The sequence below is a fragment of the Triticum aestivum genome, chromosome 3B, assembly GCF_018294505.1.
Source record: "Triticum aestivum cultivar Chinese Spring chromosome 3B, IWGSC CS RefSeq v2.1, whole genome shotgun sequence".
In the NCBI taxonomy this organism is placed as follows: Eukaryota; Viridiplantae; Streptophyta; class Magnoliopsida; order Poales; family Poaceae; genus Triticum; species Triticum aestivum.
Window position 1 is genome coordinate 840,912,042 of NC_057801.1, and position 26,401 is coordinate 840,938,442.

General features: G+C 46.7%; 1 protein-coding gene and 1 pseudogene across 2 annotated transcripts; both read right to left on the reverse strand.

Annotated features, from left to right (window-relative positions):
* Window positions 1–15,262: 15,262 nt before the first annotated feature.
* LOC123072841 (uncharacterized) lies at window positions 15,263–16,699 on the reverse strand (annotated as a pseudogene).
* A 4,594-nt stretch (window positions 16,700–21,293) lies between these two features.
* On the reverse strand, window positions 21,294–23,629 carry LOC543048 (uncharacterized protein C24B11.05). Of its 2 annotated transcripts, none has more exons than XM_044496508.1 (9): window positions 23,372–23,629; window positions 23,091–23,168; window positions 22,880–22,945; window positions 22,613–22,710; window positions 22,480–22,517; window positions 22,280–22,367; window positions 21,920–22,192; window positions 21,761–21,826; window positions 21,294–21,661 (listed from the first exon to the last, which is right to left on the reverse strand). In XM_044496508.1, exons 2-9 carry the CDS (start codon window positions 23,152–23,154, stop codon window positions 21,506–21,508), a joined length of 849 nt encoding a protein of 282 aa, XP_044352443.1. In that variant the 5' UTR covers window positions 23,155–23,168; window positions 23,372–23,629; the 3' UTR covers window positions 21,294–21,505. The 2 variants fall into 2 exon arrangements, with proteins under 2 accessions (XP_044352443.1, XP_044352441.1); XM_044496506.1 differs by lacking the exon at window positions 23,372–23,629 and adding an exon at window positions 23,245–23,278.
* Window positions 23,630–26,401: the final 2,772 nt, after the last annotated feature.

The window sequence follows — 26,401 nt, forward strand, 5'->3', positions numbered from 1 at the left end:
CGGCCCTCCAGCTGTTGCTCCCTCTGCCGCCGGCCCTGATCTGTGGATCGTGCCGCCACCGGCCCTGCATCACATGATCTCGGAGCTGCCGGTCCTGCAGCTGTGGATCCCGTTGCCGGCGCCCCTACAGGTGCTTCTCTAGCCGCCGGCTCTGCAGGTGCTACTCCAGCCACTACCGCCCCTGCACTGTCTACTGCCGCCTCCTCCCCTCCAGTCGGCACCCCTACCGCCGATGGACCTCCTGTTCCAGCCGCCTCCCTCATAGCCGCTGGACCAACAGTTCTAGGCACCTCCCTCACAGCTGGTGAGGATGTTGCTTCTTCAACATCTGCTCAATCCCCACGACGAATTCCTGCATTAAGGTAGTTCATCATCTCATGTGTCCGTGATATGTTCTCTCATGATATTTAGTTGCACACTACGCCTAATCTTTAGACAAATTGGTTGATGATTGTCATGGTTGCGTCCGCAGGATGGACCAGGCATCAACATGTGTGCTAGAAGTTAGGATATGTAGCAGTCGCCGTAACTTCAGCGGAGGTTTTTCCTTCAGTTGGAGCATTGATTTGCATGCTATCACTATTATGAAGGGGTTTCTAGATGCTATTTCTGCACAGTACTCTTGGGTTGTGTGGTCTGATGATGAAAGTATCATTGTAGAATGTTTTGATAGTGTTAGTGAGAAATACAAACCTATTGCAAATGATGAAGAGTTGATGACAATGTTTGAGTGTTTTAAGCAAGAAAAGGCAAACAAACAGCCCTGCTATGGCCACTCGTAGCAAGAAAAAACTGAAAGTGTGAACTTGTTTCTTCCTATGACCTTTGTGGACTTGTTTTCTTGCACTGGATATTGGTCTCTTTTGTGCACTTCAATTTCTTGTACTAGACATTGGTCTCTTTTGTGCACTTCAATTTCTTGTACTGGACTATGAGTACCATGTCTATTTCTCCTGTTTACTATCCTCATTATGTGTTATGATGCAAATAATTATAGTCATGCTTATAACTGTTTGATCCTGAAATTACAAGCAAGGTGCTGCTAGTTTTTTTTATAGAGAAACATGTTATCTTAATATATGTTATTGTCATGCAAGCTAGCTCCAACAAGGTGCTACCTTTTATCCTTGTTATTATGTGTTATGATGAAAATACTATATTGTTCTCATAACTTGTTTGATCAAAAATTACAAGCAAGGTGTTGCCAATTTTTTTTTACAGAAATATGTAATCTCAATATGTTATGATAATCTGAACAGAAGTGGTTCAGCATGGTTAAAAGGAACAATAGGTAAGGTTGCTCATTTGCCATTGAGGGCAAAATCGTCATTTTGCTTACTTTATCAGAAGTAGTCAACACCAAGTAAACGGTTGATGGCAAACTAGTAACGAAACAAGCTTGTAAGCGGTACAAGAGCAACGTTGGTTTGTTCGATGAGAAATGAGCAATGACCGAGCTTCTCAATGGTAAATAAGCAATTGTCTCATCAGGTTTTGCAGAGGAGCAAGTGGCTCACGTGCGAAGAAGACCGGATTGCCAGGTGAGCGCGTACGTGCGCGGAAAGCCAGCTGGAGCTGCGTACGAGTCGACCTCGAATCAGCTGGAGCGGCTAGCATGTCATGGAGTCGCATGTACTCCCTCCGTTCTAAAATAGATGACTCAACTTTGTATTAACTTCAATATAAAGTTGGGTCATCTATTTTGGAACGTACAAAGTTGGATCATCTATTTTAAAACGGAGGAAGTAGATAGTTGGTTAGTGCGTGCATGCATCAGGATATGGACGGTAGCGAGTGCTACGTGCGTGCATGGCCGAGTGTGGCAGCCGGCCCTGTGTGTGCTGGGCCGATGTCTTGTGTCTTGTTCGGTTTGAGCCGAGAGGAAGAAATAAAAGAGAGAAAAAAGGCCCCGACGACAAATCATCTCCTCGTATTCTTGTGATTGTTTGTCGATCCTCGATTCCAACAAAGGGGATGCACGTGCGACCTCGCGTTTCCGGCGATGCGGACTTGCTGCAGGGGTCTCACAGGTGGCAAGGGTGGACGTGGCGCGGCGTGTGGGCATTGATCGACCCGTGAGTGCGCAGTGTTAAACTATTACTTGGCTCTCAAGTTACCTAATCCTAGTCGTATTGTAATAGTCCTAGTCGTATTATAATAGGTATGGTTGGCTTGTAAACTCTTATATATACCGCTCTATGTGGCCGGCAAAACAATAACAATAGTTTTATTCAAATCTTACATGGTATCTTAGAGTTCCTGGTCCTAGAGTATGGCTCCGCCGCCCACCCCACCGCCGCTGCCGCCGCCCGGCTACTTTGAGCGCCGGGCCGCTACCCTCGCCCGCGCCGCCGCCACAGCTTCCTCCTCCTCTACCCTAGCTCTACTACCACCACCTATGCCCCCGGTGCTCTCCCTCACCGATACAATCTCGGATATTAGTCCTTATATCCCCATCACCCTCGATCTCAACTCCCACAACTACTACCATTGGCGCCACCTCTTCGAAGTTCACCTCGGGCGCTGCAATCTTCGCTCCCATGTCGACGCCACCGCCGTGCCGCAATACCATGATCCCCAATGGGTCAAGGATGACCTCGCCATCATCCAATGGATCTACATGCGCGTCTCCACCGAGATCTTCAACCTTGTCTTTCGGGATGCTGCCACCGCCGCCGGTCTCTGGGTGGCTCTTCAGCAGCTGTTCCAAGACAACGTTGATGCTCGCACCAATCTACTCCACACCGAGCTCGGGAATACGGTGCAAGGCGACTCCTCTCTCAGTGTCTACTGCCAACGCCTCAGGTCCATCACCGACGAACTCTGTGAACTTGGTGATCCCGTTGAAGATCGGCAGCTCATCAACATCCTCCTCATCGGGCTCAGCGAAAAGTTCGATAAGCAGGCCTCCTTCATCCCCATGATGCGGCCTCAGCCAACTTTTGCCGAGGTGCGCTCCATCCTTCAGTGGGCCGACCGTGCTCAATCCAACAAGGACGCTCGCCCTCAGCTCTTTGCCGCCGTTCCGCGTGCTCCGGCACCCGCGGCGCCACCTCCACCAGCGGTGCCTCCCTCCCCGGCAGCGTCCGCTCCGCCGCCGGGCTGGCGTCCCAGCCCTAATTATCGCGGCAAGAACCCCATCTACAGGCCACCTTCGACGCCCTCGGCGCCTACTCCTCCACCTTCGCCAGCTCCAAGTACGCCACCAGCAGCTACGCCTTGGCGTCCTCCACATGATCCCTGGACGGGGCTCGTCCAAGCTTGGCCTATGCCATGGTCCGCTCCGGCTCCCCTAGGCGCTCCACCAGCTTATACCGGTGCCTGGCAGCCCGGCGTGCGGCCCCACACTGGTGCTCCAGGATTCCTCATGCCTCGCCAGCCGGCCCATGCCTACCATGCTGCTCCAACATATGGCGCTCCCTACTATGCTGACGGAGGTCACTACTACACCCCACCATCGGCCCTACTGCCCTCATCGTCGTACCAGCCGGCCCTCCTACCATCGCCTCCATCGCCGGCCCTACTGCCCTCGCCGTCGTACCAGCCGGCTCTGCTGCCAACACCGACCTCTGCTGCACCGCCAAGCTGGGACCAAGCCGCCTTCATCCAGGCCATGAATAATTTTGCCGCCCAAGGCAACACAGGTACGGATTGGATTTTCGATTCCGGTGCTTCTAGTCATATGTCTGCAAATAGTACGTTTCTCTCCTCTTGCACTTCACCCCTCTTTAAATCCATCATCCTCGGTGACGGTTCTTCTATCCCCATCTACTGTGTTGGTCAGGCTCAACTTCCCTCCACCACTAAACCTCTTCTTCTTCGTGATGTACTTGTTGCTCCTGCCCTTATCAAAAATTTAATTTCTGTTCGTCAATTCACATGTGATAATCTTGTTTCTGTCGAATTTGACCCCTTTGGCTTATCTGTAAAGGATTATCAGACCAAGATCGAGATCGCGCGGTTCAATAGCTCCGGCGACTTATACTCTCTCAATGGTGTTCCTGCTGCCGCTTCTCCAACCTCCATGCTGGCATCTGTCGATCTCTGGCATCGGCATTTAGGGCATCCCAACCCTGCAGTTTTAGCATCTGTTCTTAGTGAATTTACCATACCTTGTAATAGAGATTCTCACGATTCTTCATTTTGTGAGTCCTGTCAATTAGGCAAGCATGTGTGTCTTCCTTTTAGTTCGTCTAGTTCTTCAAGCACTTATCCTTTTGAATTAATACATTGTGATCTTTGGACATCTCCTATTGCTAGTGTCTTTGGTTTTAAATACTATCTTATCATATTAGATGATTTTACACATTTTGTCTGGACCTTTCCTCTACGCAACAAATCCGACGTTCACGCTCTCTTTCTCAATTTTCAGCGATACGTCTCTGTGCACTTCTTCCTCCCTATTCGCTTCATCCAATGTGATAATGGTCGTGAATTTGATAATATTAAAAATCGCACCTTCTTTCTTAACCATGGCATTCTTCTCCGTTTTTCTTGTCCCTACACTTCTCCTCAAAACGGCAAAGCTGAACGTTCTCTTCATACTATCAATGATATTATCCGTACCCTTCTTCTTCAATCTTCCATGCCACCCCAATACTGGGCTGAGGCTCTCCACACCGCTACATATCTTCTCAATATCCGTCCTACCAAAGCCAATCCCAATATCACCCCCTATTTTTCTCTGTTTCTGTGTCATCCAAACTACTCTGACATTCGTGTTTTCGGTTGTCTCTGTTTTCCTAACACTTCCGCTACCGCTGCTCATAAGCTCTCTCCCCGCTCTCTCCCTTGTGTTCTCCTCGGTTTTTCGGATGAGCACAAAGGCTATCGCTGCCTTGACTTATACACCGGTCGGGTTCTTGTGTCTCGGCATGTCACCTTCGCCGAACACATCTTTCCATTTGCTCAACGTCCTACTCCATCACACACCACTACATCCACACCTAGCCTTCCTCCTACACGTTTCCCTTTCTATGCACCTCTCTTGACGTCCCAATCTCTAAATACCTCTTCCCCAAAGCAACCAAATACCACTGCCTCTCTAAATACCTCTTCCCCAAACCAACCAAATGCCACTGTTTTTTTTGACACATCGCCGACTCCCACCCATGACCCGCCTCCTTCCCCATCTGCACCATCACCCACTCATGTCGATTCGCCCTCATCCCCTTCGGCACCATCACCCACTCATGCCGATCCGCCACCATCCCCTCCATTGTCCGCATCTTCCGCTGTGCTGGACACCAGTGTAGCTCCTCTTCCCGTTCGCGCTGCTCCCACTATCCCAGCAGTCAATGATCATTCTATGCGCACTCGTTCCAAATCGGGTTTTCGTCAACCCATCGACCGTCTCAACCTTCATGCCACCGTCTCCCTATCTCAAGTTCCCAAATCATACAAAACCGCACTTCTTGATCCTAATTGGGCTGCAGCTATGCAAGAAGAATATTCAGCCCTTACTGAAAATAATACGTGGCAGCTTGTTCCTCGCCCTTCCAACACCAACATTGTCTCTGGTAAGTGGGTGTTTCGCCAGAAGTTTCACTCCGATGGTACTCTTTCCCGCTACAAAGCACGTTGGGTATGTCGAGGCTATTCCCAACAACATGGTATTGATTACGATGAAACCTTTTCTCCTGTAGTTAAGCCCAGTACCATACGCACTGTTCTCAGCCTTGCTGTCTCCTCCACCTGGCCTATTCACCAATTAGACGTAAAAAATGCCTTTCTTCATGGTTCTCTTCAAGAGACCGTCTATTGTCAGCAACCTCTTGGTTTTGAAGACCCTTCCTATCCCAACCATGTTTGTCTTCTTCAAAAATCTCTCTATGGTCTCAAACAAGCTCCCCGTGCATGGTTTCAACGCTTTTCTTCATTTATTCAAACCATAGGCTTTACTCCCTCTCTTTCTGACGCCTCTCTCTTTGTCCATCATCATAATTCTGACATTGCCTACTTACTTCTTTATGTTGATGATATCATTCTCACTGCTTCTTCTCAAACTTTTTTGGACCGCATTATTACTCATCTACGTTCTGAGTTTTCTATGACCGATCTTGGTCTTCTTCACCATTTTTTAGGTATTGCAACGATTCGTGATTCATCTAGTCTGTTTCTTTCCCAGCGTCAATACATTCTGGATCTTCTCAATCGTGCTGGTATGCTAGACTGTCATCCTTCCCATACTCCTGTCGACACTAGTTTCAAACTTTCACCCAATGGTGATTCTTTCTCTGATCCTACTCTTTATCGCAGTCTTGCCGGTGCTCTCCAGTATCTTACCATCACTCGTCCTGAAATCTCTTTTGCTGTCCAACAAGCTTGTCTCTATATGCATGATCCTCGAATTCCTCACTATAATCATATCAAACGCATCCTTCGGTATCTCAAAGGTACTCTGGATCATGGTCTCCACATAAACAATTCATCCCCCACCTCTCTCACCGCGTATTCTGATGCAGACTGGGCTGGTTGTCCCGACACTCGACGATCTACATCCGGTTTCTGTGTTTTTCTCGGTGACAATTTGATTTCGTGGTCCTCGAAAAGGCAGGTAACCGTCTCCCGCTCGTCCGCTGAAGCTGAATATCGTGCGGTTGCACATGCTGTGGCTGATACGATCTGGCTTCGTCAGTTGCTCTCCGAGTTGCATCGACCACTTCCACATGCTACCATTGTTTATTGTGATAACATATCAGCTGTCTACATGTCCGGGAATCCTGTTCAACATCGTCGGACTAAACATATTGAGATTGATATACACTTTGTTCGCGAGAAGGTGGCTCTTGGACAAGTTCGGGTGCTGCATGTTCCTTCAACGGCTCAGTTTGCTGATATATTTACCAAAGGACTGCCATCTACATCTTTTTGTAATATTCGATCCAGTCTCAACGTTATCGAGCCTCCCGTTGATACTGCGGGGGGATGTTAGACTATTACTTGGCTCTCAAGTTTCCTAATCCTAGTCGTATTGTAATAGTCCTAGTCGTATTGTAATAGGTATGGGTGGCTTGTAAACTCTTATATATACCGCTCTATGTGGCCGGCAAAACAATAACAATAGTTTTATTCAAATCTTACACGCAGGCGGCTGCCATATAGGCGCTCTGCACTGTGCGCGGAGCGGCACTCGGTGCGGGAGGTGGAGGAAGCGGTCCTCTACATGAAGCTCTCCCGGGGTGCATGCGCTGCTCGGTGAGCGAGCACGGCGACGCTGCCAAGAGGGACGAGCTGGGTGCAGCTAGGAGAGCCGGAGAGAGCACGCTCTCAAGGTGGTCGACGCAATGCTTTGGCGCTCGGGAGGACGAACTAGGGGAAATGGAGGGCGCTCACGAGCCTGGATTACTTACAAATGAGGTAAGGAGAGAATGTAAGCACGAAGGAAGGAGGAGCTGGGAGGGGATGGATCCGTGGGCGTGGAGCGGAGGGGAGGCTCAATGACCATTGGTTGAGCTGGGCGGTGTCAATGGAGAGCAAGGGGAGGAGCGGGGCTGGCGTGAGGGATGTCCGGGAGAGTTAAGAGGCTCTGGTGGCATCGTCGCCCTCGTCGGCGCCTTATGGATGTACTGGTCACCAGCTCGGCAACAAGCGTCGCGGTGGTTCTTCGCTTTGTCGATGTGACATGAGCCCTTCAATCAGCTCTTTGTTTGCCATGGCCATCAGCAAACTAACACAATTGCCGCATATATACATAGTGGAATTAGAACGGCTCTTAGTTTCCGTGTGTTCATTAGTTGAATAAATTGGCAAAGGGCTGCTGATGTATGATCGTCCGGTTCTGTTCATCTTGCTAGAGTTCCCTGGAGACTTTGTTGCAAACTTCGACATCTGAATTTTTGTTGAGAATCAACGCGGCGCGCGCGTGGGGGGCGGAGTTCCCCCACCTGAATATATTACTCAAAAAAGTGGATCAATCCGCAAATGTTACAACAATTACATAAGCACGTTTGCACGTGAGGACAAGAAGGAACGCCACGAGAAGATGTTTTCCTTATCTTCAGTCTTGGAGAGACGATGTGACCAGAAGTCTAGGTCATCAATGATCATCGTACCGAGAGAGAGGAGTGAACGTCCATGTTTCGGAAAGCCATGAGAGTATATATTTGCTCCCTTCAGCAGGGAATATGTTATGGTGCAAAATTCTGTATGTGAGCAGTGACATTGCCTGATTGCTCATCTGTGTTAAACACCTGAGAATTTTCTATATCCACACACATAAAATCATGGTTTGACATTTCGCATGGATAGTAATATGGCTGTTCGCTTATAGCACATGCCACACTGGATTATGGTTGTATTTTAGTATCAGCAATCCAGGATTATCATAACTTATATGGTTTGTTACAAGTTATTAGCCAGAGAATTTAGTGATACTACTGGAATTCTGATGTACGCCGAGTGCCACGGACACTCGACAAAGGGCCGAAAACCGCAGGCAAAGCCTTTGCCGAGTGCCACCCTCGGCAAAAGCCACCCGGCGTACACCTCTTCGGCAAACAGGAGTTTGCCGAGAGTCAGAACACGGGCACTCGGCAAAGACTTTGCCGAGAGCCAAACAGTACCACTCGGCAAAATAAAGTAGCTAACGATAGCAGACGATGACGGCGGTTCCTGACACGTGGGACCAAAGGAGCAGGCCGAGGGCCTTCTTTGCCGAGTGCCACTCTCGGCAAAGAGAGCCAGTAGCAGACTGACACGTGTCAGCTCCTGACATGTGGGACCAGGCGAACAGGCCGAGACAGTGAGCGGCTCTCGGCGTCTGCAGGGTTTGCCGTGAGACAGTGACGGCAAAGATGGCAGTTTGCCGTGAAGGTGGGTTTGCTTTGCTGAGTGTCCGTGTTTTAGCACTCGGCGAAGAGCATTAGACCCGGCGTACGTGAAAATTCCAGTAGTGTGACAGGCCCTAATTTCAAAAACCTGCATGCCGTCTTAGGATAACTTTAGAACCCTTTTGATTAATGCAGGATAATTTATCTGTTTTTCAGCCGAATTCACCATGTGGCATATTTTGGTTTTCTCCATTGCAAATTGTTCTATTTCCACGGTGATAGTTCATTTGTACCATGCGTATTTGCTGAAGGTTGATGAGGAAGACTTTGGAGGCCACGCCGCCCTACCTCAGGAGGGGCTCTTTGCTTCGTTTACTCTTTTCCTGGCAAGCCATCGTCCATAACCATGGCTGTTCCATCACCGCCTCCTAGTTACACCGACATCGAACTCTTTTTTACCATGCATACGCATGTCTTGGTAGTAATTTCTTTTCACATGTTATCTGTTTGCTTCTTCGTAATGATTTTCTTTTCACATGCTATCTGTCTGCCTCCAAACTAGCAACCGCTACTGACACATAAAAGTAGTACTACCACGTGATACTGCTTTTTTAGTACGACACAAGCTTGTAACATTAAACCAACTCCTTAAGTTCTTGCGTCTTTCTGTTCATACATTGAATAAACAAGATGATACCCCGCGCGTTGCTGCGGGAATGCAAGCTATATGACCACATGCTTATTTTCATAAATAGGGGTTAAAAAAAAGAGAATCTCTAAATGACTTATTATGTTGTATGATAGCGATAATGAAAGTATGTAATATTGTTGAACACAATATGAACTGGAGTTGATCCTTATCCATTGCAAGAGTGTCCTGGTTAATACATTGAAATTTCACTCATAGAAATATTAATTCCATATGCATTGTGGCTACAGCAGAAGTACATGAAGTATTGAGAACAAATTGAGCACCGCATAGGTAAAGCAAGTTGAAATTCCCTGCAGGCCAAAAGTAACAGAATGAACATCTCCATCATCTGAAAGTGAAACTAAATATGACCATAATTATAATAAAAGGGGCCTCAAAATATTCCACTTTCATAGCTCGTAGACAAAAAAATCTCAGATACCAACTACTAATAACCCAGGTTGCGGTGGATAGAAATCAGTAAATTCAATCCAAACTGCCTCAAATCCTCGACGCTCCACTCGACCCACATAGATGGTCACATAGTGCTCAGCCGCCAGCAATGCATAGACAATCATTATCAATAAGGTGCAGCGAGCATATGGATATTTTCTAAGGCCTGACTTGCTGCCGCAACATTTTGAAGAAGGTAGCTTGGATGTGTACCTTGTAGTTGTTTTGTCTGACCATAGCTTGACAATGAGTAGCAATTACAGATATAATTTCTGGGGAAACGTTTCCCTACGGCGTGCCGGCCGAAACTTTCGGCCGGCCGCCTTGCTCGCAGTAACAATTGGGCTTGAGCACACAAGCCACATAGCCCAGGCCCACCCGCACCGCTTCCTTTTTTTTTCTTTCCTTATCTTATCTCCAAGTCGCGTGACCTTATCCAGTCGTTCCTCTTTCGTCTTCCTCGGAGCTGCTGGTTCTCTCGACTGAGCTCACCTCCTCTGTCTTCAGACCTCCCCGGCGCCGGCGCACCTGCAGACCAACCACCACCGCAACGCTGCCACATCACCACATCCCGCATCCAGAGGGGGAATGCTGGAAACCGATGAGGTGCGGTGCTGAAACCTGACCAGGGGGATTTTGCTTCACCGTCGATGTTGGTGGTTGGCGGCGACGGCGGTGGCGGAGAATAAGTTGCTAGTTTTTTCGATTTTGTTTTTTGCTGGAATCAGGTTTGATTTTTGCTGGAACCTGCTTGCTTTTTTGCTGCAACGGGAAGATGCTTTGCTCGACGGCGAACGGCGTTGCTGCCATGATTTTTGTTTTTGTTTTCTTGCTACAACTAGCAATCTTTTTTGCTGGAACAAACCTTTCATTTTGCTACATCGGAGAAAACTTACATGCTGGGAATCAGCTGCATCCAGGGAACTTTTTTGCTACATCCGACATCCATTTTTGTTGGAACCAACACGAGCGTCGGCTACTACCTCTCAACGCGGCGGAGCTACAACCAGAGGGGGAAAATGCTACAACCGGTGAGTCAAATTGTTACTGCTGGCATTTTTTTTGCTGGAACCACTCGAGAGTCGTAGCGGGGGAGCTGCATCTAGCGGCATAGTTTGCTACATCCGGCACCGATTTTTGCTGGAACCAGCAAGCGCTGGACGGCCACACGGGCGCCACCAGAGTTGCTTCCACGGGCAGCTCGGATGCTGCAACCGGCGGCCTAGGTTGTGATGACCACGCCGTCGGCGCTACGATGTCAGGCGATGCTCAGGGACGGGGATGTTTTTCGTGCTGCATCGGATGCAGCAGGGGCTGCTAGCGACAACACAGAACTATTGAAGGGCGACAACGGATGTGGGGCGAGCGCGGGCGGATGGAGCGACGAGCGTGGGTGGCGCCGTTGGCCGGCAATCGTAGGCCGTAGGCAGCCAAGGACGAGTGCGGGCGGCGGCGAGCACAAGTCCGCCATGGTTTCAAGATGTTGGTCAACGCGAGTTGAGACGCGAATTGGATGCGTGATGTGGGGAATTAACGGCACGAAGTGGCTTAATCGAACGGCTGCGGGCCGACCAGCCGAAATTTCGGCCGGTGCACCGGCGCCTATCACTGGCCTAATTTCTGTGATTGGCTGACTTGTAAAATTACCCTGAATGAGATATTTTCCATGGCATATCAACACAACAGAAACTGATTACATCACATACAGACCGCGGTAACTGATATAGCTCCGACACACTGCCAATATCGCTTGATATTTTGAAAGATTTCGTGACATTCCTTAAACTGGAATTGGAACTTGATTTTCTGTGTTGCAGCGCTTCACCTTCCAATTGTAAATTGCTAACATTCCTTGCGCCATTCTGTTGTGTCAAGCACCTGCCGTTAATAGAAATAAAGGTGACAGATCATGCATGCATGCATATTTGTGAGAATCTTCCGTTGATTCATCAAGTGCGAACAACCATACGTGGGAGGAGAATTAAAACAAATAAGGAAGGAAATGAATGTATGCTTGTAACATCAAAGCACGAGAAAAACAAAACAATTGAAGGGGGATCATCTGGCCTGCTTGTATATCTCCATCAGAGCGGAGCACAACACACAAAGAGGGAGAAAAACGCCCTTGAAGACTAAGGCCCGACCAGAAGTTTGCATCGCGCCAGGGTATGCACTCACTTTTGGGCCGTTGGCCTAAAGAAAAAATCAGGCCGGCTGATGTTGACATCCTCTCGAGGTCCTGAAGTCGTTTCTCCCGCTGTAGGACGCCGCGCGTCATGGAGATGATGCCATGAAATAGCCGAGAAGGATGGGGAGGAAACAAACGATCTATGGCCGTGATGTTGGGAGGGAGGAGGAGGTCATGTGCGTGTGGTGGTGGGAACTTGTAAGGGCAGCAATCAAAGGGAAGAATAGAAACTTATTGCAGGGTAATTATTAAAATGGAATATGAGAGGTTGATGGTGGGAAGAATAGAAACTGATTGCAGGCTAATTTATGGGAGATTGATGAGCTTTCACCTTCGGATACAACTTACAACCGAGGGGGAGACACACTATAGGTGTGGGCACTATAGAGACATTGATTGGTTGGTGTGCAAAGTGAGCGCTGATGTGGCATCATGATGCCGTGGACAACGTGCATGTAAAGAGAAATGTTAGTAGTGGGGATCAACTTCTTAAGAATGTAAGATTGGGTGTCATCAATTACTAACAGATTTGATTCTTCTCTCGGCTTGCAGCTTTCATGGACTCTAGCATACAGCTTGGCTCACTTCTGAGAAGCCCGTCTGCAGAAATATTTGTTACTCTGTTTTCCAAGAATAATATCGATTTAGGAGGTCACATATAGAGTTCATGGAATACGAATACTCTGAGATTTGAAGTTAACTTTGAAACACTGGAACTCAAAATACATGAACATTAAAACTGGGAATTGAGGTGACATCATGTACGTACCATATACTTCCAATAGGAACCAAAATAGGAGGAAACCTTCAAAACTGAAACACAGTGAACACAAGGGAAAAAAACATGAGAAAAAAGTTAGGGAAGACTCTCCTCCATAATTCTTATGGACTTTATTTCAGGAGAATCAGAATAGTCATTTATTATTTTCGAAATGTTTCAAATGAATTTTTCCTATAGAAAACATATCCTTCAATTCTTTTTATGTTTTCCGGGGCCTAAGTTCATGTGGGTCTGCTCGAGTAATTGGTTCTTGTATGTCAACTTGAGGAGCATCGACCACTGGTAAGGTAGCATCGGTGTAGAGATATCATCATAGCACTAACCCCCCCCCCCCCCCCCCCCCCCCCAAAAAAATGTGTTGATGTTATTCAGGACTGAGTTGCACACTTTATGTGGGCTGCCGATCAAGTGAAGAAAAATACCTGAACACACTTGTATGTTATAGAGAGGTTATCATTGTTCTAAGTACCAAATACAAAGTCACTTGCTGAGACACTCTAGAATTATCTACTCCCTATGTCCCATAATATAAGAGCGTTTTTACACTAGTGTAGTGTCAAAAACATATGAAAGTAACAACCGCCTTAGATTGGAGATATTTTTGTAGACATATGCATTTGTAGATGTCTCTACAAACATATGAAAGGAAAATGCAAACACAAATGAATATACTAAACTTCTAGCTGGTAGAAATTAATCTACGAAAAAATTAAAATTTTGTCTATATAAAATTATACTTTTTGCGAAACATCTCAAACAAAATATTGATAAAAGCATAACCTTTTACGGCTAATAATGTTTCTAGTTCATCGCAAGTGTCTTATAATAACAAATGTTACAAATTGTGTATTGTACTTAATACTTCCTCCGTTCCTAAATATAAGTCTTTATAGAGATTTCACTATAAACTACATCCGAAGCAAAATGAGTGAATCTACACTTAAAATGCATCTATATACATCTGTATGTGCTCCATAGTGAAATATTTAGAAAGACTTATATTTAGAAACGGAGGGAGTAGTTTATTATCATGGTGTTTTGCTAAATCTACTATGTACAATAGAATAATTATATTATTTATAATATAATGGGACGAGAAAACAATATTGTGGAGAAGTAAAAAAGATTGGTATAAACAAGTGGCATCCGTTATTGATATCGTTGTCTTTATAATGGTTTCCTTTATTGATATCGTTGTCTTTCCGGCTACTTCCTCTGCTGTGCATGATCTATAGGTTCTAAATGAATGATGGATCATATGGGTCCAGCGTCACTCAATTGTTCATGACAAGTATATCTAAACGGCACACAACATCACATTAATAGCTTCATTGTGCATAATTGGCGTAGGAAGATAGAGATGGGGAAAATGTGGTTTTTGGTGGGGAAGAAGAAGGTTAAAGAAGAATATTGGTGCGTCTGGCGAAATTTGTTGCTAGGTCGTGGGGAAAATTGGCATGGAAAATGTTATTGCACACGATCATTCGAAACAATTATGTGCAATAGCTGGTCAATGCACATGATGTTCATAATTTACTTGTGTGCGATAGCTGGTCAATGCACACGATGTTCATAATTTACCTGTGTGCGATCGATAACAACATAGAAATTTTGGTGTAATTTTTCTAATAAAATGTTATGATCATCCACGTCATTGCATAAACCATGTTGCAGTTGCACTTTCCTTTGAGAAAATATAGCTCAAAATAAAAGATTAAACAACCTTAAGCATTAGGCTAGTCGTAGTGGGAGTATTATAGCTAGTACTCCCTCCGTTCCCAAATATTTGTCTTTCTAGAGATTTCAACAAATGACTACATACGGAACAAAATGAGTGAATCTACACTTTAAAATATGTCTACATACATCTGTATGTTGTGTCCATTTGAAATGCCTATGAAGACAAATATTTTGAAACGGAGGGAGTATAATGCGTGCCAACTAGACAATTTTAATGAGGTGGCGTAAAATTAAGTGAAGAAAGAGAAGGTTAAGTATCATATTATGAGACCGTATCATATTACCCGTTTACAGAGGGAGTACACGGCTTCTTCGTCTGGCGCATCGTTCGAGTCGGCCTCGGTGTCCCCAGGCTGAGCTCGTCGCCCTCATCAAGCACTGCATCGTTTTAGTGCCTGAAGTAGTGGCAGCGCCAGAGCTTTGTGAAGCCTCAAACAGCTTCTCCTCCTGAGCAAGGAGCCACTCCTGCTCTTCGCATGGAGTCTCGTTCTACATCTCGTGCTCAACAATCTCTTGAGGCTGGGGCTCCATGACCATCATTACAAGTGGAGTATGAGCCCACCCTGCAGCTCGGCCTTATAGCTCGAGCCAAATCAAGCTCGCTCATTTCATAGTGCAAGCTGAACCAAGATGCTCTGTAATGTCAGATAGTACTAGCATAGCAGGTCTATTGCCCGATGAACGGAGTTACAGCGAGGTTCAGAACATTTATTTCTTATTACAGGGGACAAACATAACGAAAGTGGCATCAGTTCCCTTAACGATTACAACAATTTTCTCTTGTTCTAATCAGTACATCTACGGTCAGACAAACAGATACTGCATAAGATTGCCTCTGGTCGTCTCATGTGCCGTTCGCCTAAAACCATGAGTCAGTTCATGGGGATTTTACGCGATCACTGATGTCTCGATTCCGACTTTGCTCGAGTTCCTGACGTCCTCATCCTTCACAGCCTCCACCCACAGTTCTGGAAACGCTTCCTTCATGTTGTGAAGGCTCTCCAAGGCATGGTCAGCGCCTTTAATCCTTTCAGAACTTCCAACCTGGTCCACAACACATTCACATTAGCAAACTCTGATCATCAACCAAAGTCGCATGCACAATGTAACTGGGCGTGAGATTTTACGGACCAGGACAGTGTGCATTCCGATCTGCTTCCCAGCTTGGATGTTCCTGACGCTGTCATCGAAAAATATCTGGTACGTGTTCCGTAGCCAGTTAGCACACCACACAACATGAGGTACCTATGAATCTCTGAATATGACACCATTGAGTTATTTGGTGCTTACAGTAGTCTGAGGATTGATGTCGGCAAGCTTGAGGGCATGCAGCATTGCATCTATATTCGGTTTGCACAGGATTGGCGACCTTGGAAGTTCAACCCCAGGCTCTGGATTAGCCAGGTGTTTCATTATATCGAAGATCTCAACTTTGTTGGATGGCACAGGGGTGGCCGATGTTGGGTCTCAAAGCACAGAACCCCCTCAAAGCAGCCCTCGATCCCAAGCCTCTTCATGGCCCTTGAAGCATGGAGCCTGTCACCATTCGTGAACACCTAGTAGCAGAGCAGTTACAGCATTATGGTTAACATTTCAATATTTCGGAGCTTCGATGTAAAGTTTCAAGCTTGCGGTACGTCTGAGTTTGCGGATGGGTAAGCTCAGGAGGATATTCCTGAGCACCGGGTCAGGCTTGAGCTTTTCATAAGCCACCCGTCCATGAACAAACCTACAGAACAAATTCAACAATCAAGAATCTGGCATTCCATTCTTGTTGCCCAAATAACAGGGCAAAACAAACACTGAAACAACAAGTTTGGAGAGAAGCCGGCAGGCAGTACCCGTGGAAATCATCGTAGTCGAATTAGTACCCGACAACCTACATCAAAGGTTCAGAGGAACACTGTAAGAAGAGTAGAAACGAATGAAAGAACGGGTCTAAAATATATATCGCGGAGTGTGGATTGAAACGACATGACACACACCCGCAACCCAGCCATGGTGGTTCCGTACTGCTTGTAGAGAAGGATGCAGAGGTCGAGGCTGACGCTCTTGTCGATGCCGAGCTCGACCATGTATTCTGAACCACCAGACAAGCCAATTAGTCAGGCAGCAGCAAGAGCTGATCAACACCATACCATGCACACATACAGAGAGCAAGCATGCATCTGACATCTCTCCTTGCAACCTGATGTACCAGTACATATTTTCAGTAGAAGCAGCAGGGCAGACAGGGAGGTACGAAATAATGTGAGCACCAGGACTTGAACCCTGATGGGCTGAAGATACCATTGTCCCTCTAACCATCCAACAACAGCTTGATTAATGCATGGCTGTGTTTTGAAACCAAGTATAAAGCACAGATGTGCAACTAGCGATTTTCTATAATACAAGAAAAAACAAGAAACAAGCATCACCAACTTTTTAAAGACAAGTCGCTTCTAGAAACATGCCCATCACTTATGAAGACTATCTAGGATTATCTATTTACTTGCACGTGAGGCGAGGTAGACAATCATAAACATTTGTAGATCTCTCTGCAAAGATATTAAAGGCTATGCAAACACAAATAAATACACCAACATATATAAATGGTAAAATAGTCTACAAAGAAAGAAAAATTATATCTATGTAAAACTATGAATTTTGAAATATCTCAAACAAAATCTTAGTTCGAAAATAAATTTTACAACTAAATACATTTCCAGCTCATCACAAGTTTCTTATAATAACCGAAGTTAGAATCATAACAAAAATATTTCTAATTATTTTTTAATAATATGGTTCTCTAGCTAATTTTAGTATGCATAATACCATAAATATTTTTTTGAGACCATATGTCAAGAAAAACAATTATAGAGGAGTAAAAAGGTTTAATATAAACAAGTGATAGTACTTAATTCTAAGTAGTCATGGTTGCCTCTACACTACTTGCACTCATTATCTGCCTTCTTTGCTTCAGGTCTCATTCCACCACTTTCATTATTTCTAATTAACGACATTTTTTTAGAGTTATTTTTGTGTAAAACAAGTAAAGCCTGAAAAATGTCCGCGTCTCGAAAGAACTTCTAAACTGTACAAAAGAGGTGAATAAGCAGACAAAGAACAAATATTTCCTCATGGAATGGTGGCAGGAGACTACGAAGAAATTCTTTAATGAGATTAAATCGGAAGGTTGCGTAAAGCCAAGTCTCTCGTTCCTTACTTTGAATAAGGCTACTTCTGTTATTCATTTTTAGAATGATGTTTGAGAGTGGTATCTGGTGATGGAATTACCCTATGGTTGCACAGGCTGCCCATGTGTACTTGCCTCATAAGTTATTCGAGTTCTACAAATGAGTCAGAAAAAAAGTCTAAATAATATACATAAAATTTTCAGTTAAATATGTCACCACTTCCTCCCAAATATTGTAAAATATAATTATAAAAAAAATATTTTACTTAATATTTTATATGAATGAAAATGCATATGTACCAGCACAAACGGGTTTGTATCTTGGCCGTCCATCGGAGCAAAGTTGCTTTGAGATCTGTTCAAAGCTGGACCACGCGGATTTGACTTTCTAGACTTTCTACGTTAGGGAAATGGTAAAAATGGTGATGAGACCATCGGGATGTGACACAGAAGCGAACATGTCCTGGTTGCACACTGGATACCACTTGGGCCACTCACCTACACTTGTAGACTTTGTCAGACGAAGGAAACACCCACCGCGCACCATATTTCACATTCTTGTATTTTTTTCCCACCAATCCTATACATGACGGAAGTGATGTAGATTTGTTGCAGATTCCATTTGATTTTGTTTAGTTATTTTTTGGTTCTTGGTTGCATACTTGATATAGATTGGATATAGGTTCCCTTCATTTTCTTAGGATTGTTTTGCCTATCAATTATAGTAAAGATGCATTCTTAGAGAAATCAGCTCATTGATCTTGTAAAAGATTTTGTTACAATTATTGATTTCTCATTGTTCATTGAAGATAGCTCAATTGCCCGTTCTGGACGATCTATCATCTAAATGTGCAATCCTTACTTACCTCGACTCGTTGGTCGCAATCACCCATGAATCCAATTGTGACCTCGAGAAATGAAAAGCGATGATATCCCATGAACGGCAAGTCAAATGAACACATGCAATGTTAACAACAAGCTCTACGGTGAAGTGGCTTCCTCCTCCTGTTGGTTGGATGAAGCTTAATACTGACGTGTCTTGGACAGAGGATGGAAGAGCAGGAGCCGGCATGATACTTCGAGATACCCACAGTGATATTATTTACTCATCATGCATGGAATTCTTCTATTGCTGGGATGCCCTTGAAGCAAAAATAAGTGCATGCATTGAGGGTTTATCTATCGCTATTCAGCATGCGGATCTCCCTATTCTTATCGAGATGGATTCACTATCAGCAATGTACATACTGCACGACAATGGGATGAGAACCTGATCAGACATTTGTTCTACCCTCATGATGCAAAGGAAATTTTAAAGCTACGGAGTCTGTCTTTGGGCGAGGAAGATCATATTGCATGGCACCATGAGAAGAGCGGTTTGTTTTCGGTGAAGAGTGCGTATAAGCTGACATTGAATCTTAAGGACTCGGAGGCTGATTTGGAAAATTCGTAAATGAGAAAGGAGGTTCTGGAATATAACTTGGAAGGCCAATGTCCCTAAAAAAGAATATTTGCTTGGCGGGCTGCATCTAATAGTTTGGCAGTCCAAGTTAATAGGGTAAAAGACCATCAAGCTACCCTAGGTACGTGCATGATTTGTGGTGTTGAAGATGGGTGTATCCTTCACGCTTTGGTGACTTGTCCCAAGGCTCATGCGTTGTGTATAGCTATGAGGGAGGTGTGGAATTTACCGGCCGAAGAGATCTTCCAATGTACTAGGCCGGACAGGTTTCTTATATTATTTGATCAATTAAGTTCGTATGTGCAGGACCAAACCATATTCATGTTTTGAAGAGCTTGGCAATTGAGGAATGATTTGGTATTTGGTAAGGGAAAGGAATCCATCTCAGGCTCAGTGAGGTTTGTACAAAATTATTGGCATTCATTTTCATCTTGTCATGCAAACATGCAAGTGGAGGTGAGTAACAAAGGTAAGGAGGTGGTTGATGGCGTTCAACCCACAAATATTGTGGACAGGAAGTTAGTTTCTTGGCAGCCTCCCTCCTTGGAGTTCTTCAAAATTAATGTCGATGCAAGGTTCATGGAGGCCATTAGCACTGCAGTGTGGGGGTGGTTGTCAAAAACTATTCTGGTGAAGTTGCCGTTTCCTCTTGGGATTATATTGGAGCTTGCTATAGCATCAAGGAAGCGGAACTTCGAGCGACCCTCTTCGGCCTATATATCGGTATCATCTTCACAAGCCCATCATTTTGAAAACTGGTTGTTGTTTTGTGGCTTCTGTTCTTGGAAAACATAGCCTTGACATGTCATCCCTTGCTGACCTAAAGAAGGAAGCGCTGATTGTCGCTAAGATGCCGAGGAATTTAAAAACCTCCAAGATAAACAGGCAGGCTAATATGATGGCCCATGAGATTACGAAGTTTAGTTTTACTAATGGGTCTGATGTTGTTCTTATTAATAGTGTTCCGCCCTGCGTGGCAAATGCTGTAACGAATGCTTGTATGAATTTTTTAAATTAAATTAATGCAAGGGTCGGGTTTAAAAATAAGGTGCAATTTTCCTAATTAAATGTCATGATCATCCACATAATTGCATAAACCAATAATTAAACTACAGTTTCAGCCATGCTTCGCAGTAGCGCTTTCCTTTGAGAAAATATAGCACAAAATAAAAGACTAAACAACCTTAACCATCATATATAATATAGCTCAAAAGTAAAAGATTAAACAATCTTAACCATCATAGTTCGCACGTACTAATTTGAGTTAGTTGACGTAAACATAGCTCTAACAAAAGACCGACACTCTAAACAAAGACTATTACTATATACATAATTAAGCATAGCCATCGTCGTCCGATGAGACGTGCACGACTTCTCTATCAACGAGTCGTCCGAGTTGGTCTCCGCGTCCCAAGGTTGAGTTCGTCGATGTCATCAAGCACTACATCGTTATAGTGCTTGAAGTAGTGGCGGCGCCATAGATCACGTTAGTACTGTTGTTCATAAGCCTCGGTACTACTATTGTGAAGCCTCGAACAGCTTCTCCTCCCGAGCCATGAGCCACTCCTGCTCCTCGCATTGAGTCTCGAATGAGGCAGAGGTGGAGTCCTCGTTCTCCATCTCCAGTTCATCAATATCCTCGATCGTCATGTCGTACGCAAGAATTTCGGCCTCGGCCTCCACCAACTCTTTGGAGTTAGGGTAGAGGCTGCAATCAGAGGAAGCCAACAGGAACCAAGCATAGGCAGACCATACACTCCCAGCGGCTCTTGGTAGGATTAAGAGTGGCTCGAGATCAATTCAAAGATCATTTCATCATTACAAGTTATGAGCCCACTCTGCAACTCAGACTTTTAGCTCATGCGCCCAAATCAAGCTCGCTCATTTTATAATGCAAGCTCAATCAAGATTAGGCTAGATTACTCAAAATCAGACTTATTTGCACCCCTATTGGCAATGTCATGCATGCTCTGTAAATTCAACAGTATTAGCATAGCAGGCCTATTGCCCCCTGAACTGAATTACACCGACGTCCAGGACATTTATTTCTTATTACAGGCGAAAATAAAACATAAAGGAAAGTGACATCACTTCCCCTTAACGATTACAACAACTCTCTTGTTCTAATCAGTACATCTACTGTCAGACAAACAGATCGTGCATACATAGATTGCCTCTGATAATGACTCTGCTCCTCTCATGTGCCCATTCACCCAAGAAGACTTGAGTCAGTTCACGAGGATTTTACGCGATCACTGATGTCTCGATTCCAACTTTGCTCGAGTTCCTGACATCCTCATCCTTCACAGCCTCCACCCACAGTTCCGGAAATGCTTCCTTCATGTTGTGAAGGCTCTCCAAGGCATGGTCAGCACCTTTAATCCTTTCAGAAGTTCCAACCTGGTGGTACATTGATTCAACACACATTCACCACATTAGCAACTCGATCATCAACCAAAGTCGCATGTACAAAATAGCAGCAAGTGAGATTTTACATACCAGGACAGTGTGCATTCCGATCTGCTTCCCAGCTTGGATGTTCCTGACGCTGTCATCGAAAAATATCTGGTACGTGTTCCGTAGCCAGTTAGCACACCACACAACATGAGGTACCTATGAATCTCTGAATATGACACCATTGAGTTATTTGGTGCTTACAGTAGTCTGAGGATTGATGTCGGCAAGCTTGAGGGCATGCAGCATTGCATCTATGTTTGGTTTGCACAGGATTGGTGACCTTGGCAGCTCAACCCCAGGCTCTGGATGAGCCAGGTGCTTCACTATATCGAAGATCTCGACTTTGTTGGATGGCACAGGAGTGGGCGATGGCGGGTTCAATGTCTCAAAGCACAGAACCCCCTCAAAGCAGTCCTCGATCCCAAGCCTCTTCATGGCCCTCGAAGCATGCAGCCTGTCACCATTCGTGAACACCTGGCAGCACAACAGAAATTACATGGTTATGGTTGCATCCAAACACCTGGGTCCTGATGAAACGTTTCGGGCTTTCGCGACGCGTACGAGTTTGCGGATTGGTAAGCTCAGGAGGATGTTCCTGAGTACTGGGTCAGGCTTGAGCTTCTCGTAGGCCAGCCTGCCATGAACAAAGCTGCAGAACAGATGACACAGTCAGACTATGGCACTCCATTCTTTTTGCAGAAATTACAGGACAGAAAGAACACTGAAACAAGTTTGGAGAGAAGCCCGCAGGCAGGCAGTACCCGTGGAAATCATCGTAGTCAAATTGGTACCCAACAGCCTACATCAAAAGAAATCACAAAAGACATACATGGTCAATACCAGAAACAAACAGAAGAAGAACCGGTCTTTGCTGTCGATTCAGATCATACGCACCCGCAGACCGGCCATGGTGGTTCCGTACTGCTTGTACAGCAGGATGCAGAGCTCGTGGCTGACGCTCTTGTCGATGCCGAGCTTCTCGACCATGTATTCTGGAGCACCGGGAAGCCAATTAGTGAGACAGCAGCAAGAACTCATCAACGCCACATATACCATAGACAGAGCAAAACTGCATCCAGACATCTCTCCCTGCAAACTGATGTGCTAGTGCAGATTTTCAGTAGAACTAGCGAGCAGAGCTTGGCTTATGTATGTACGTACCTTGGATGTTCTTCATGACGTCCAGGCCGATGCCGGAGGCCACCGGGTAGAGCGTGTCATCAAGGTCTGAAACAAAAGAAGGCAAACCATTGCATGTAGTTTCAGACATGGGCAAGATGGTGTGAAATCCACTGAAACTGAAAGAGGTAGGCTGTGTTTCGGCCGCAGCAGAGAGGAGAGAGCAGATGGCAGAGAGACAGGGACGTAGTACCGAAGAGGAGGCAGTCGCAGGTGGGGCGGCCGTCCTCGCCGTACTTGGTGCCCTCGTGGCCCATTTCGACCGGCCGATCTGCAGCACAATCAGTCCCCAATCAATCAAATCAACCAGGAGCGCCGCGGGCGGGGGCGCGGATCTATAACCATACCGAATCTACGGGGCCGCATTACAAGCACCAGCGCGCCCGGGAGAACCGGGGGCGTCGCCGGCGAGAGAGGAAACAGAACGGCCGGGCGGGGAAGAGACTGGAGTGGAGAGGGCTCGGGCGTACTTACCAGAAAGATTGGTTGGACTGCGCGGAGGGAGCGGAGAAGATGGCACTCCGCGGAGACGGCAGAGGCAGGACGCTCGGGGAGGAGGGGAAATGGCGGGTTGGGGAGGAGGGAAATGGGGGACGGCGAGGGCGCTGGTATATGTAGACCGGAGCGGAGCGGAGGAGGCGCGTCGGCGGCGTCGGCGTGGGGAAGGGATGGAAGAAGGAAGGTGGGAAGAAGGTGACGTTTGGTAGCGGAAAAGTGGAACCGTCCCCTCCCGTCAAGCGTGCTACAGTGCTACGTACCAAACCGGCACAAAAATGGAAAATCTTCATGGAAAAAAAGAAAAATTATTTACTCCCCACAATTAGTACCCCATTTAGTATTATTATTATATTATTATTAGAGGCAACTTGCAGGTAATTGTCCCTCCACCATTTATTATTTTTGTTCGTGATGTTCCAGAATCTACTCTACTCGTAGCACTCCAGGAAAAGAAAAATTGTCACTAGTATCATCCCGTGGTCGGTGTGAGTGCGTTTTTCTCTCATGATGTTCCAGAATGCACTGGTAGCACTCCAGGGAAAAAATGTCACTATGCAATTAGCTGTCGTAATCAACCAACCAGGCGCCACACAAAAAGAGTAATAATGATAACTTGGGTGTGAAGCCAGCCAAGCCAGCTCTTCAGCGCCAAAACAGAATCTCATGTAAGATTAAAAAATACTACTGGCACTATTGTGTTCCTCTAGTGTTAACTAGGAAAAGAAAAAAATGCAACAAATTAAGTCGTGGACCGAAAGAAAAGAAAAGAAAAGAACACCGTCCAGATCCCAGAATGCCAGCAAGAGATCCCGTCCATTCATTGCAATTCGATATTCAATATTGAAAACAGCAGCTTCAGCGACTTTGTTTGTCTGGCTATTCGCGGGAGAAAAACCAAGTCCAGCAGAGCCGGCTTCGATGGCTTTGCCACCGTCCACAGCCAGCCCACCACGCTGCTCCTCGTCGGCCGGTCCCCCTCTTCGCCAGCAGATTCTACCATCCTACTCTTTATCCTCTATAACAGCATCTTCAGCCGTTCAGCCTCCCGGCGAAAAAAAAACCGTCTGGGGGCAAATTGACATAAGTTTGGCACGTGGAGGTGACTCCGTTCCCAGTCGTCGCCCATCAGGTGCCGCCAATATCGCGCGAGGTCGACGAAATTACGTGCAAACTTGTACAAACTCGGCGAAATTTTATTGAAATTTATACAAAAAAGTAAAAACATGCAAACTACATCAAACTATGCTGCACTAGCCGCTGCGCCGCGTCCACCGCCCGCCATCTACATACCGAGAAGCCTGTAGAAACGGGTGTCGTCGTCGTCGCGCGCCCTGCCGGAGCCACCGCCATCCCTGCTGCACCCCTGCCCAGGGTCGCCGACATGCGGGGCACTGGACTGCCCGGCCTTGTCCTCCTCGTCACTGCCGAGGACGATGACGCCGACCTCCTCGCGCCCGCGGCACCGGGCCTGCAGCTTCGCGTATGCCTGACGCTGGCGGCGCACCTGCTCGGGGACGTAGTCCTCCTTTGCCCATTTTAGGGTGGCCTCATTGTCGGGGGCCACTATGTCGAGGTGCTCCGGCTTCACGGGTAGCAGGCCCGGCTCGGGCTTCGGCTGGACCAGGCGAAGGGAGCGCGGGAAGGGGCGGGCACCCTCGTTGATGACGAGGGCGCCGCTGCAGTGTCTCCTCCGGCTCTGGCTTGACGGGACGGAGAGCCGTCGAGCCGGAGCCCGAAGACAAGGACGTCGGCTCCATTCGCCGCGGCGTCCAGGACCTGCCGTGGTGGCGAGAGAAGGACGACCACGAGGCGCGACACGTTGTCGGTCTTGATGTGGTCGAGGACGGCCTCGAGGGTGCGGCCTGGGACGCCCCACCACCCGCGCCGTCTTTCGGCATTGAGGCGGCCGCGGGGAATGACGCCGTTGATGGAGGCGATATGCTCTTCGCGGCGGCGCTCGAAGTACATCGTCCACAAGTTTCGCTGTCGGGCGCGTACCTCGGCTCGTTCCGTTGTTCCTCCGTCAAGGACGAGCGGATATGGGCGATCTCAGCCCGCCGTGCCGCCCCTTCGGGCACCGGTGGCACCGGGACGCCGCCGGCGCTCAGCCTCCACGCCCCCGGAACACGCATGTCCGGGGCGCCGGATACTCGGCCTCGTAGAGGAGGCGTGCCTCCGGCTCTTGGAGATGGCGGCGGCCAAAGCCGTTCGCTGCCGCGCCGTCGCCTGGAAACCTCTCGGCCATTTTTGCTCGTCGGCAGGTATGGGGGAGAGGCTGGGGAGATGCGAGAAGAATGGGGAATTGGGGGAAGGATGGACGCCCGTGCAGGGGCAAGTCAAACTTAGTAGTAGCACTTTTGGAAGAACGCGTTGCTGCTATAGATAAGTTAGCTATAGCGCTTGTTAGTGAAAACGCGCTATAGCTAAAGTAGCTATAACGCTTTGGTGAAAACGCGCCGCTGGTATTGCTTTCATTTTTTTCTTTGTATTTAATTTTCCTTTTTTTACTTTCTTTTTTTCTTTTCCTTTTGTTAATTGCAGCAGTGTCGCCTTAAAACACGCTGCTACTATTTTGTTAGCAGTAGCGTGGTTTTTAGAACGGCGCTACTACTATACCAAGCCTGGCAACAACGGTTAGAACAATCATAGTACCAGCGTGTTTTATGAGAAAAGCGGTACTGCTATTTGGGTAGCAGTAGCGTGCTGTTTCGCCCCGCGCTACTGTTACTTAGCAGTAGCGCTTTGTTTTAACAAGCGCTACTGATAAGTCTCTGTGTATAAGCTTTTTCCTACTAGTGCATTACAGGCCCAAGGGCACGCGGCGGCACCCGGTGGAAAGGGCAGCGCCGGCGGCGAGCGAGGATTCGCGGGGTGGGTGGGGTGGGATAGAGATTCGAGTGGATAGAACTCGGGGCGCACTTACCAGAAAGATTACTTGGCCTGCGCAGAGTGAGCAAAGAAGATGGCACTGCGTGTCGTGGGGGAGCGGGATGGGGCATTATAGAG

Bases quoted from the DNA above. Each gene is read 5' to 3' on its own strand.
- LOC543048 (XM_044496506.1), bottom strand. The intron at 22,518-22,612 runs GTGCGTATGATC...CTTTTGATGTAG, and splicing joins CCACCATGGCCGGTCTGCGG to GCTGTTGGGTACCAATTTGA. The intron at 21,662-21,760 runs GTATGTAAAATC...ATGTACCACCAG, and splicing joins TCGGAATGCACACTGTCCTG to GTTGGAACTTCTGAAAGGAT.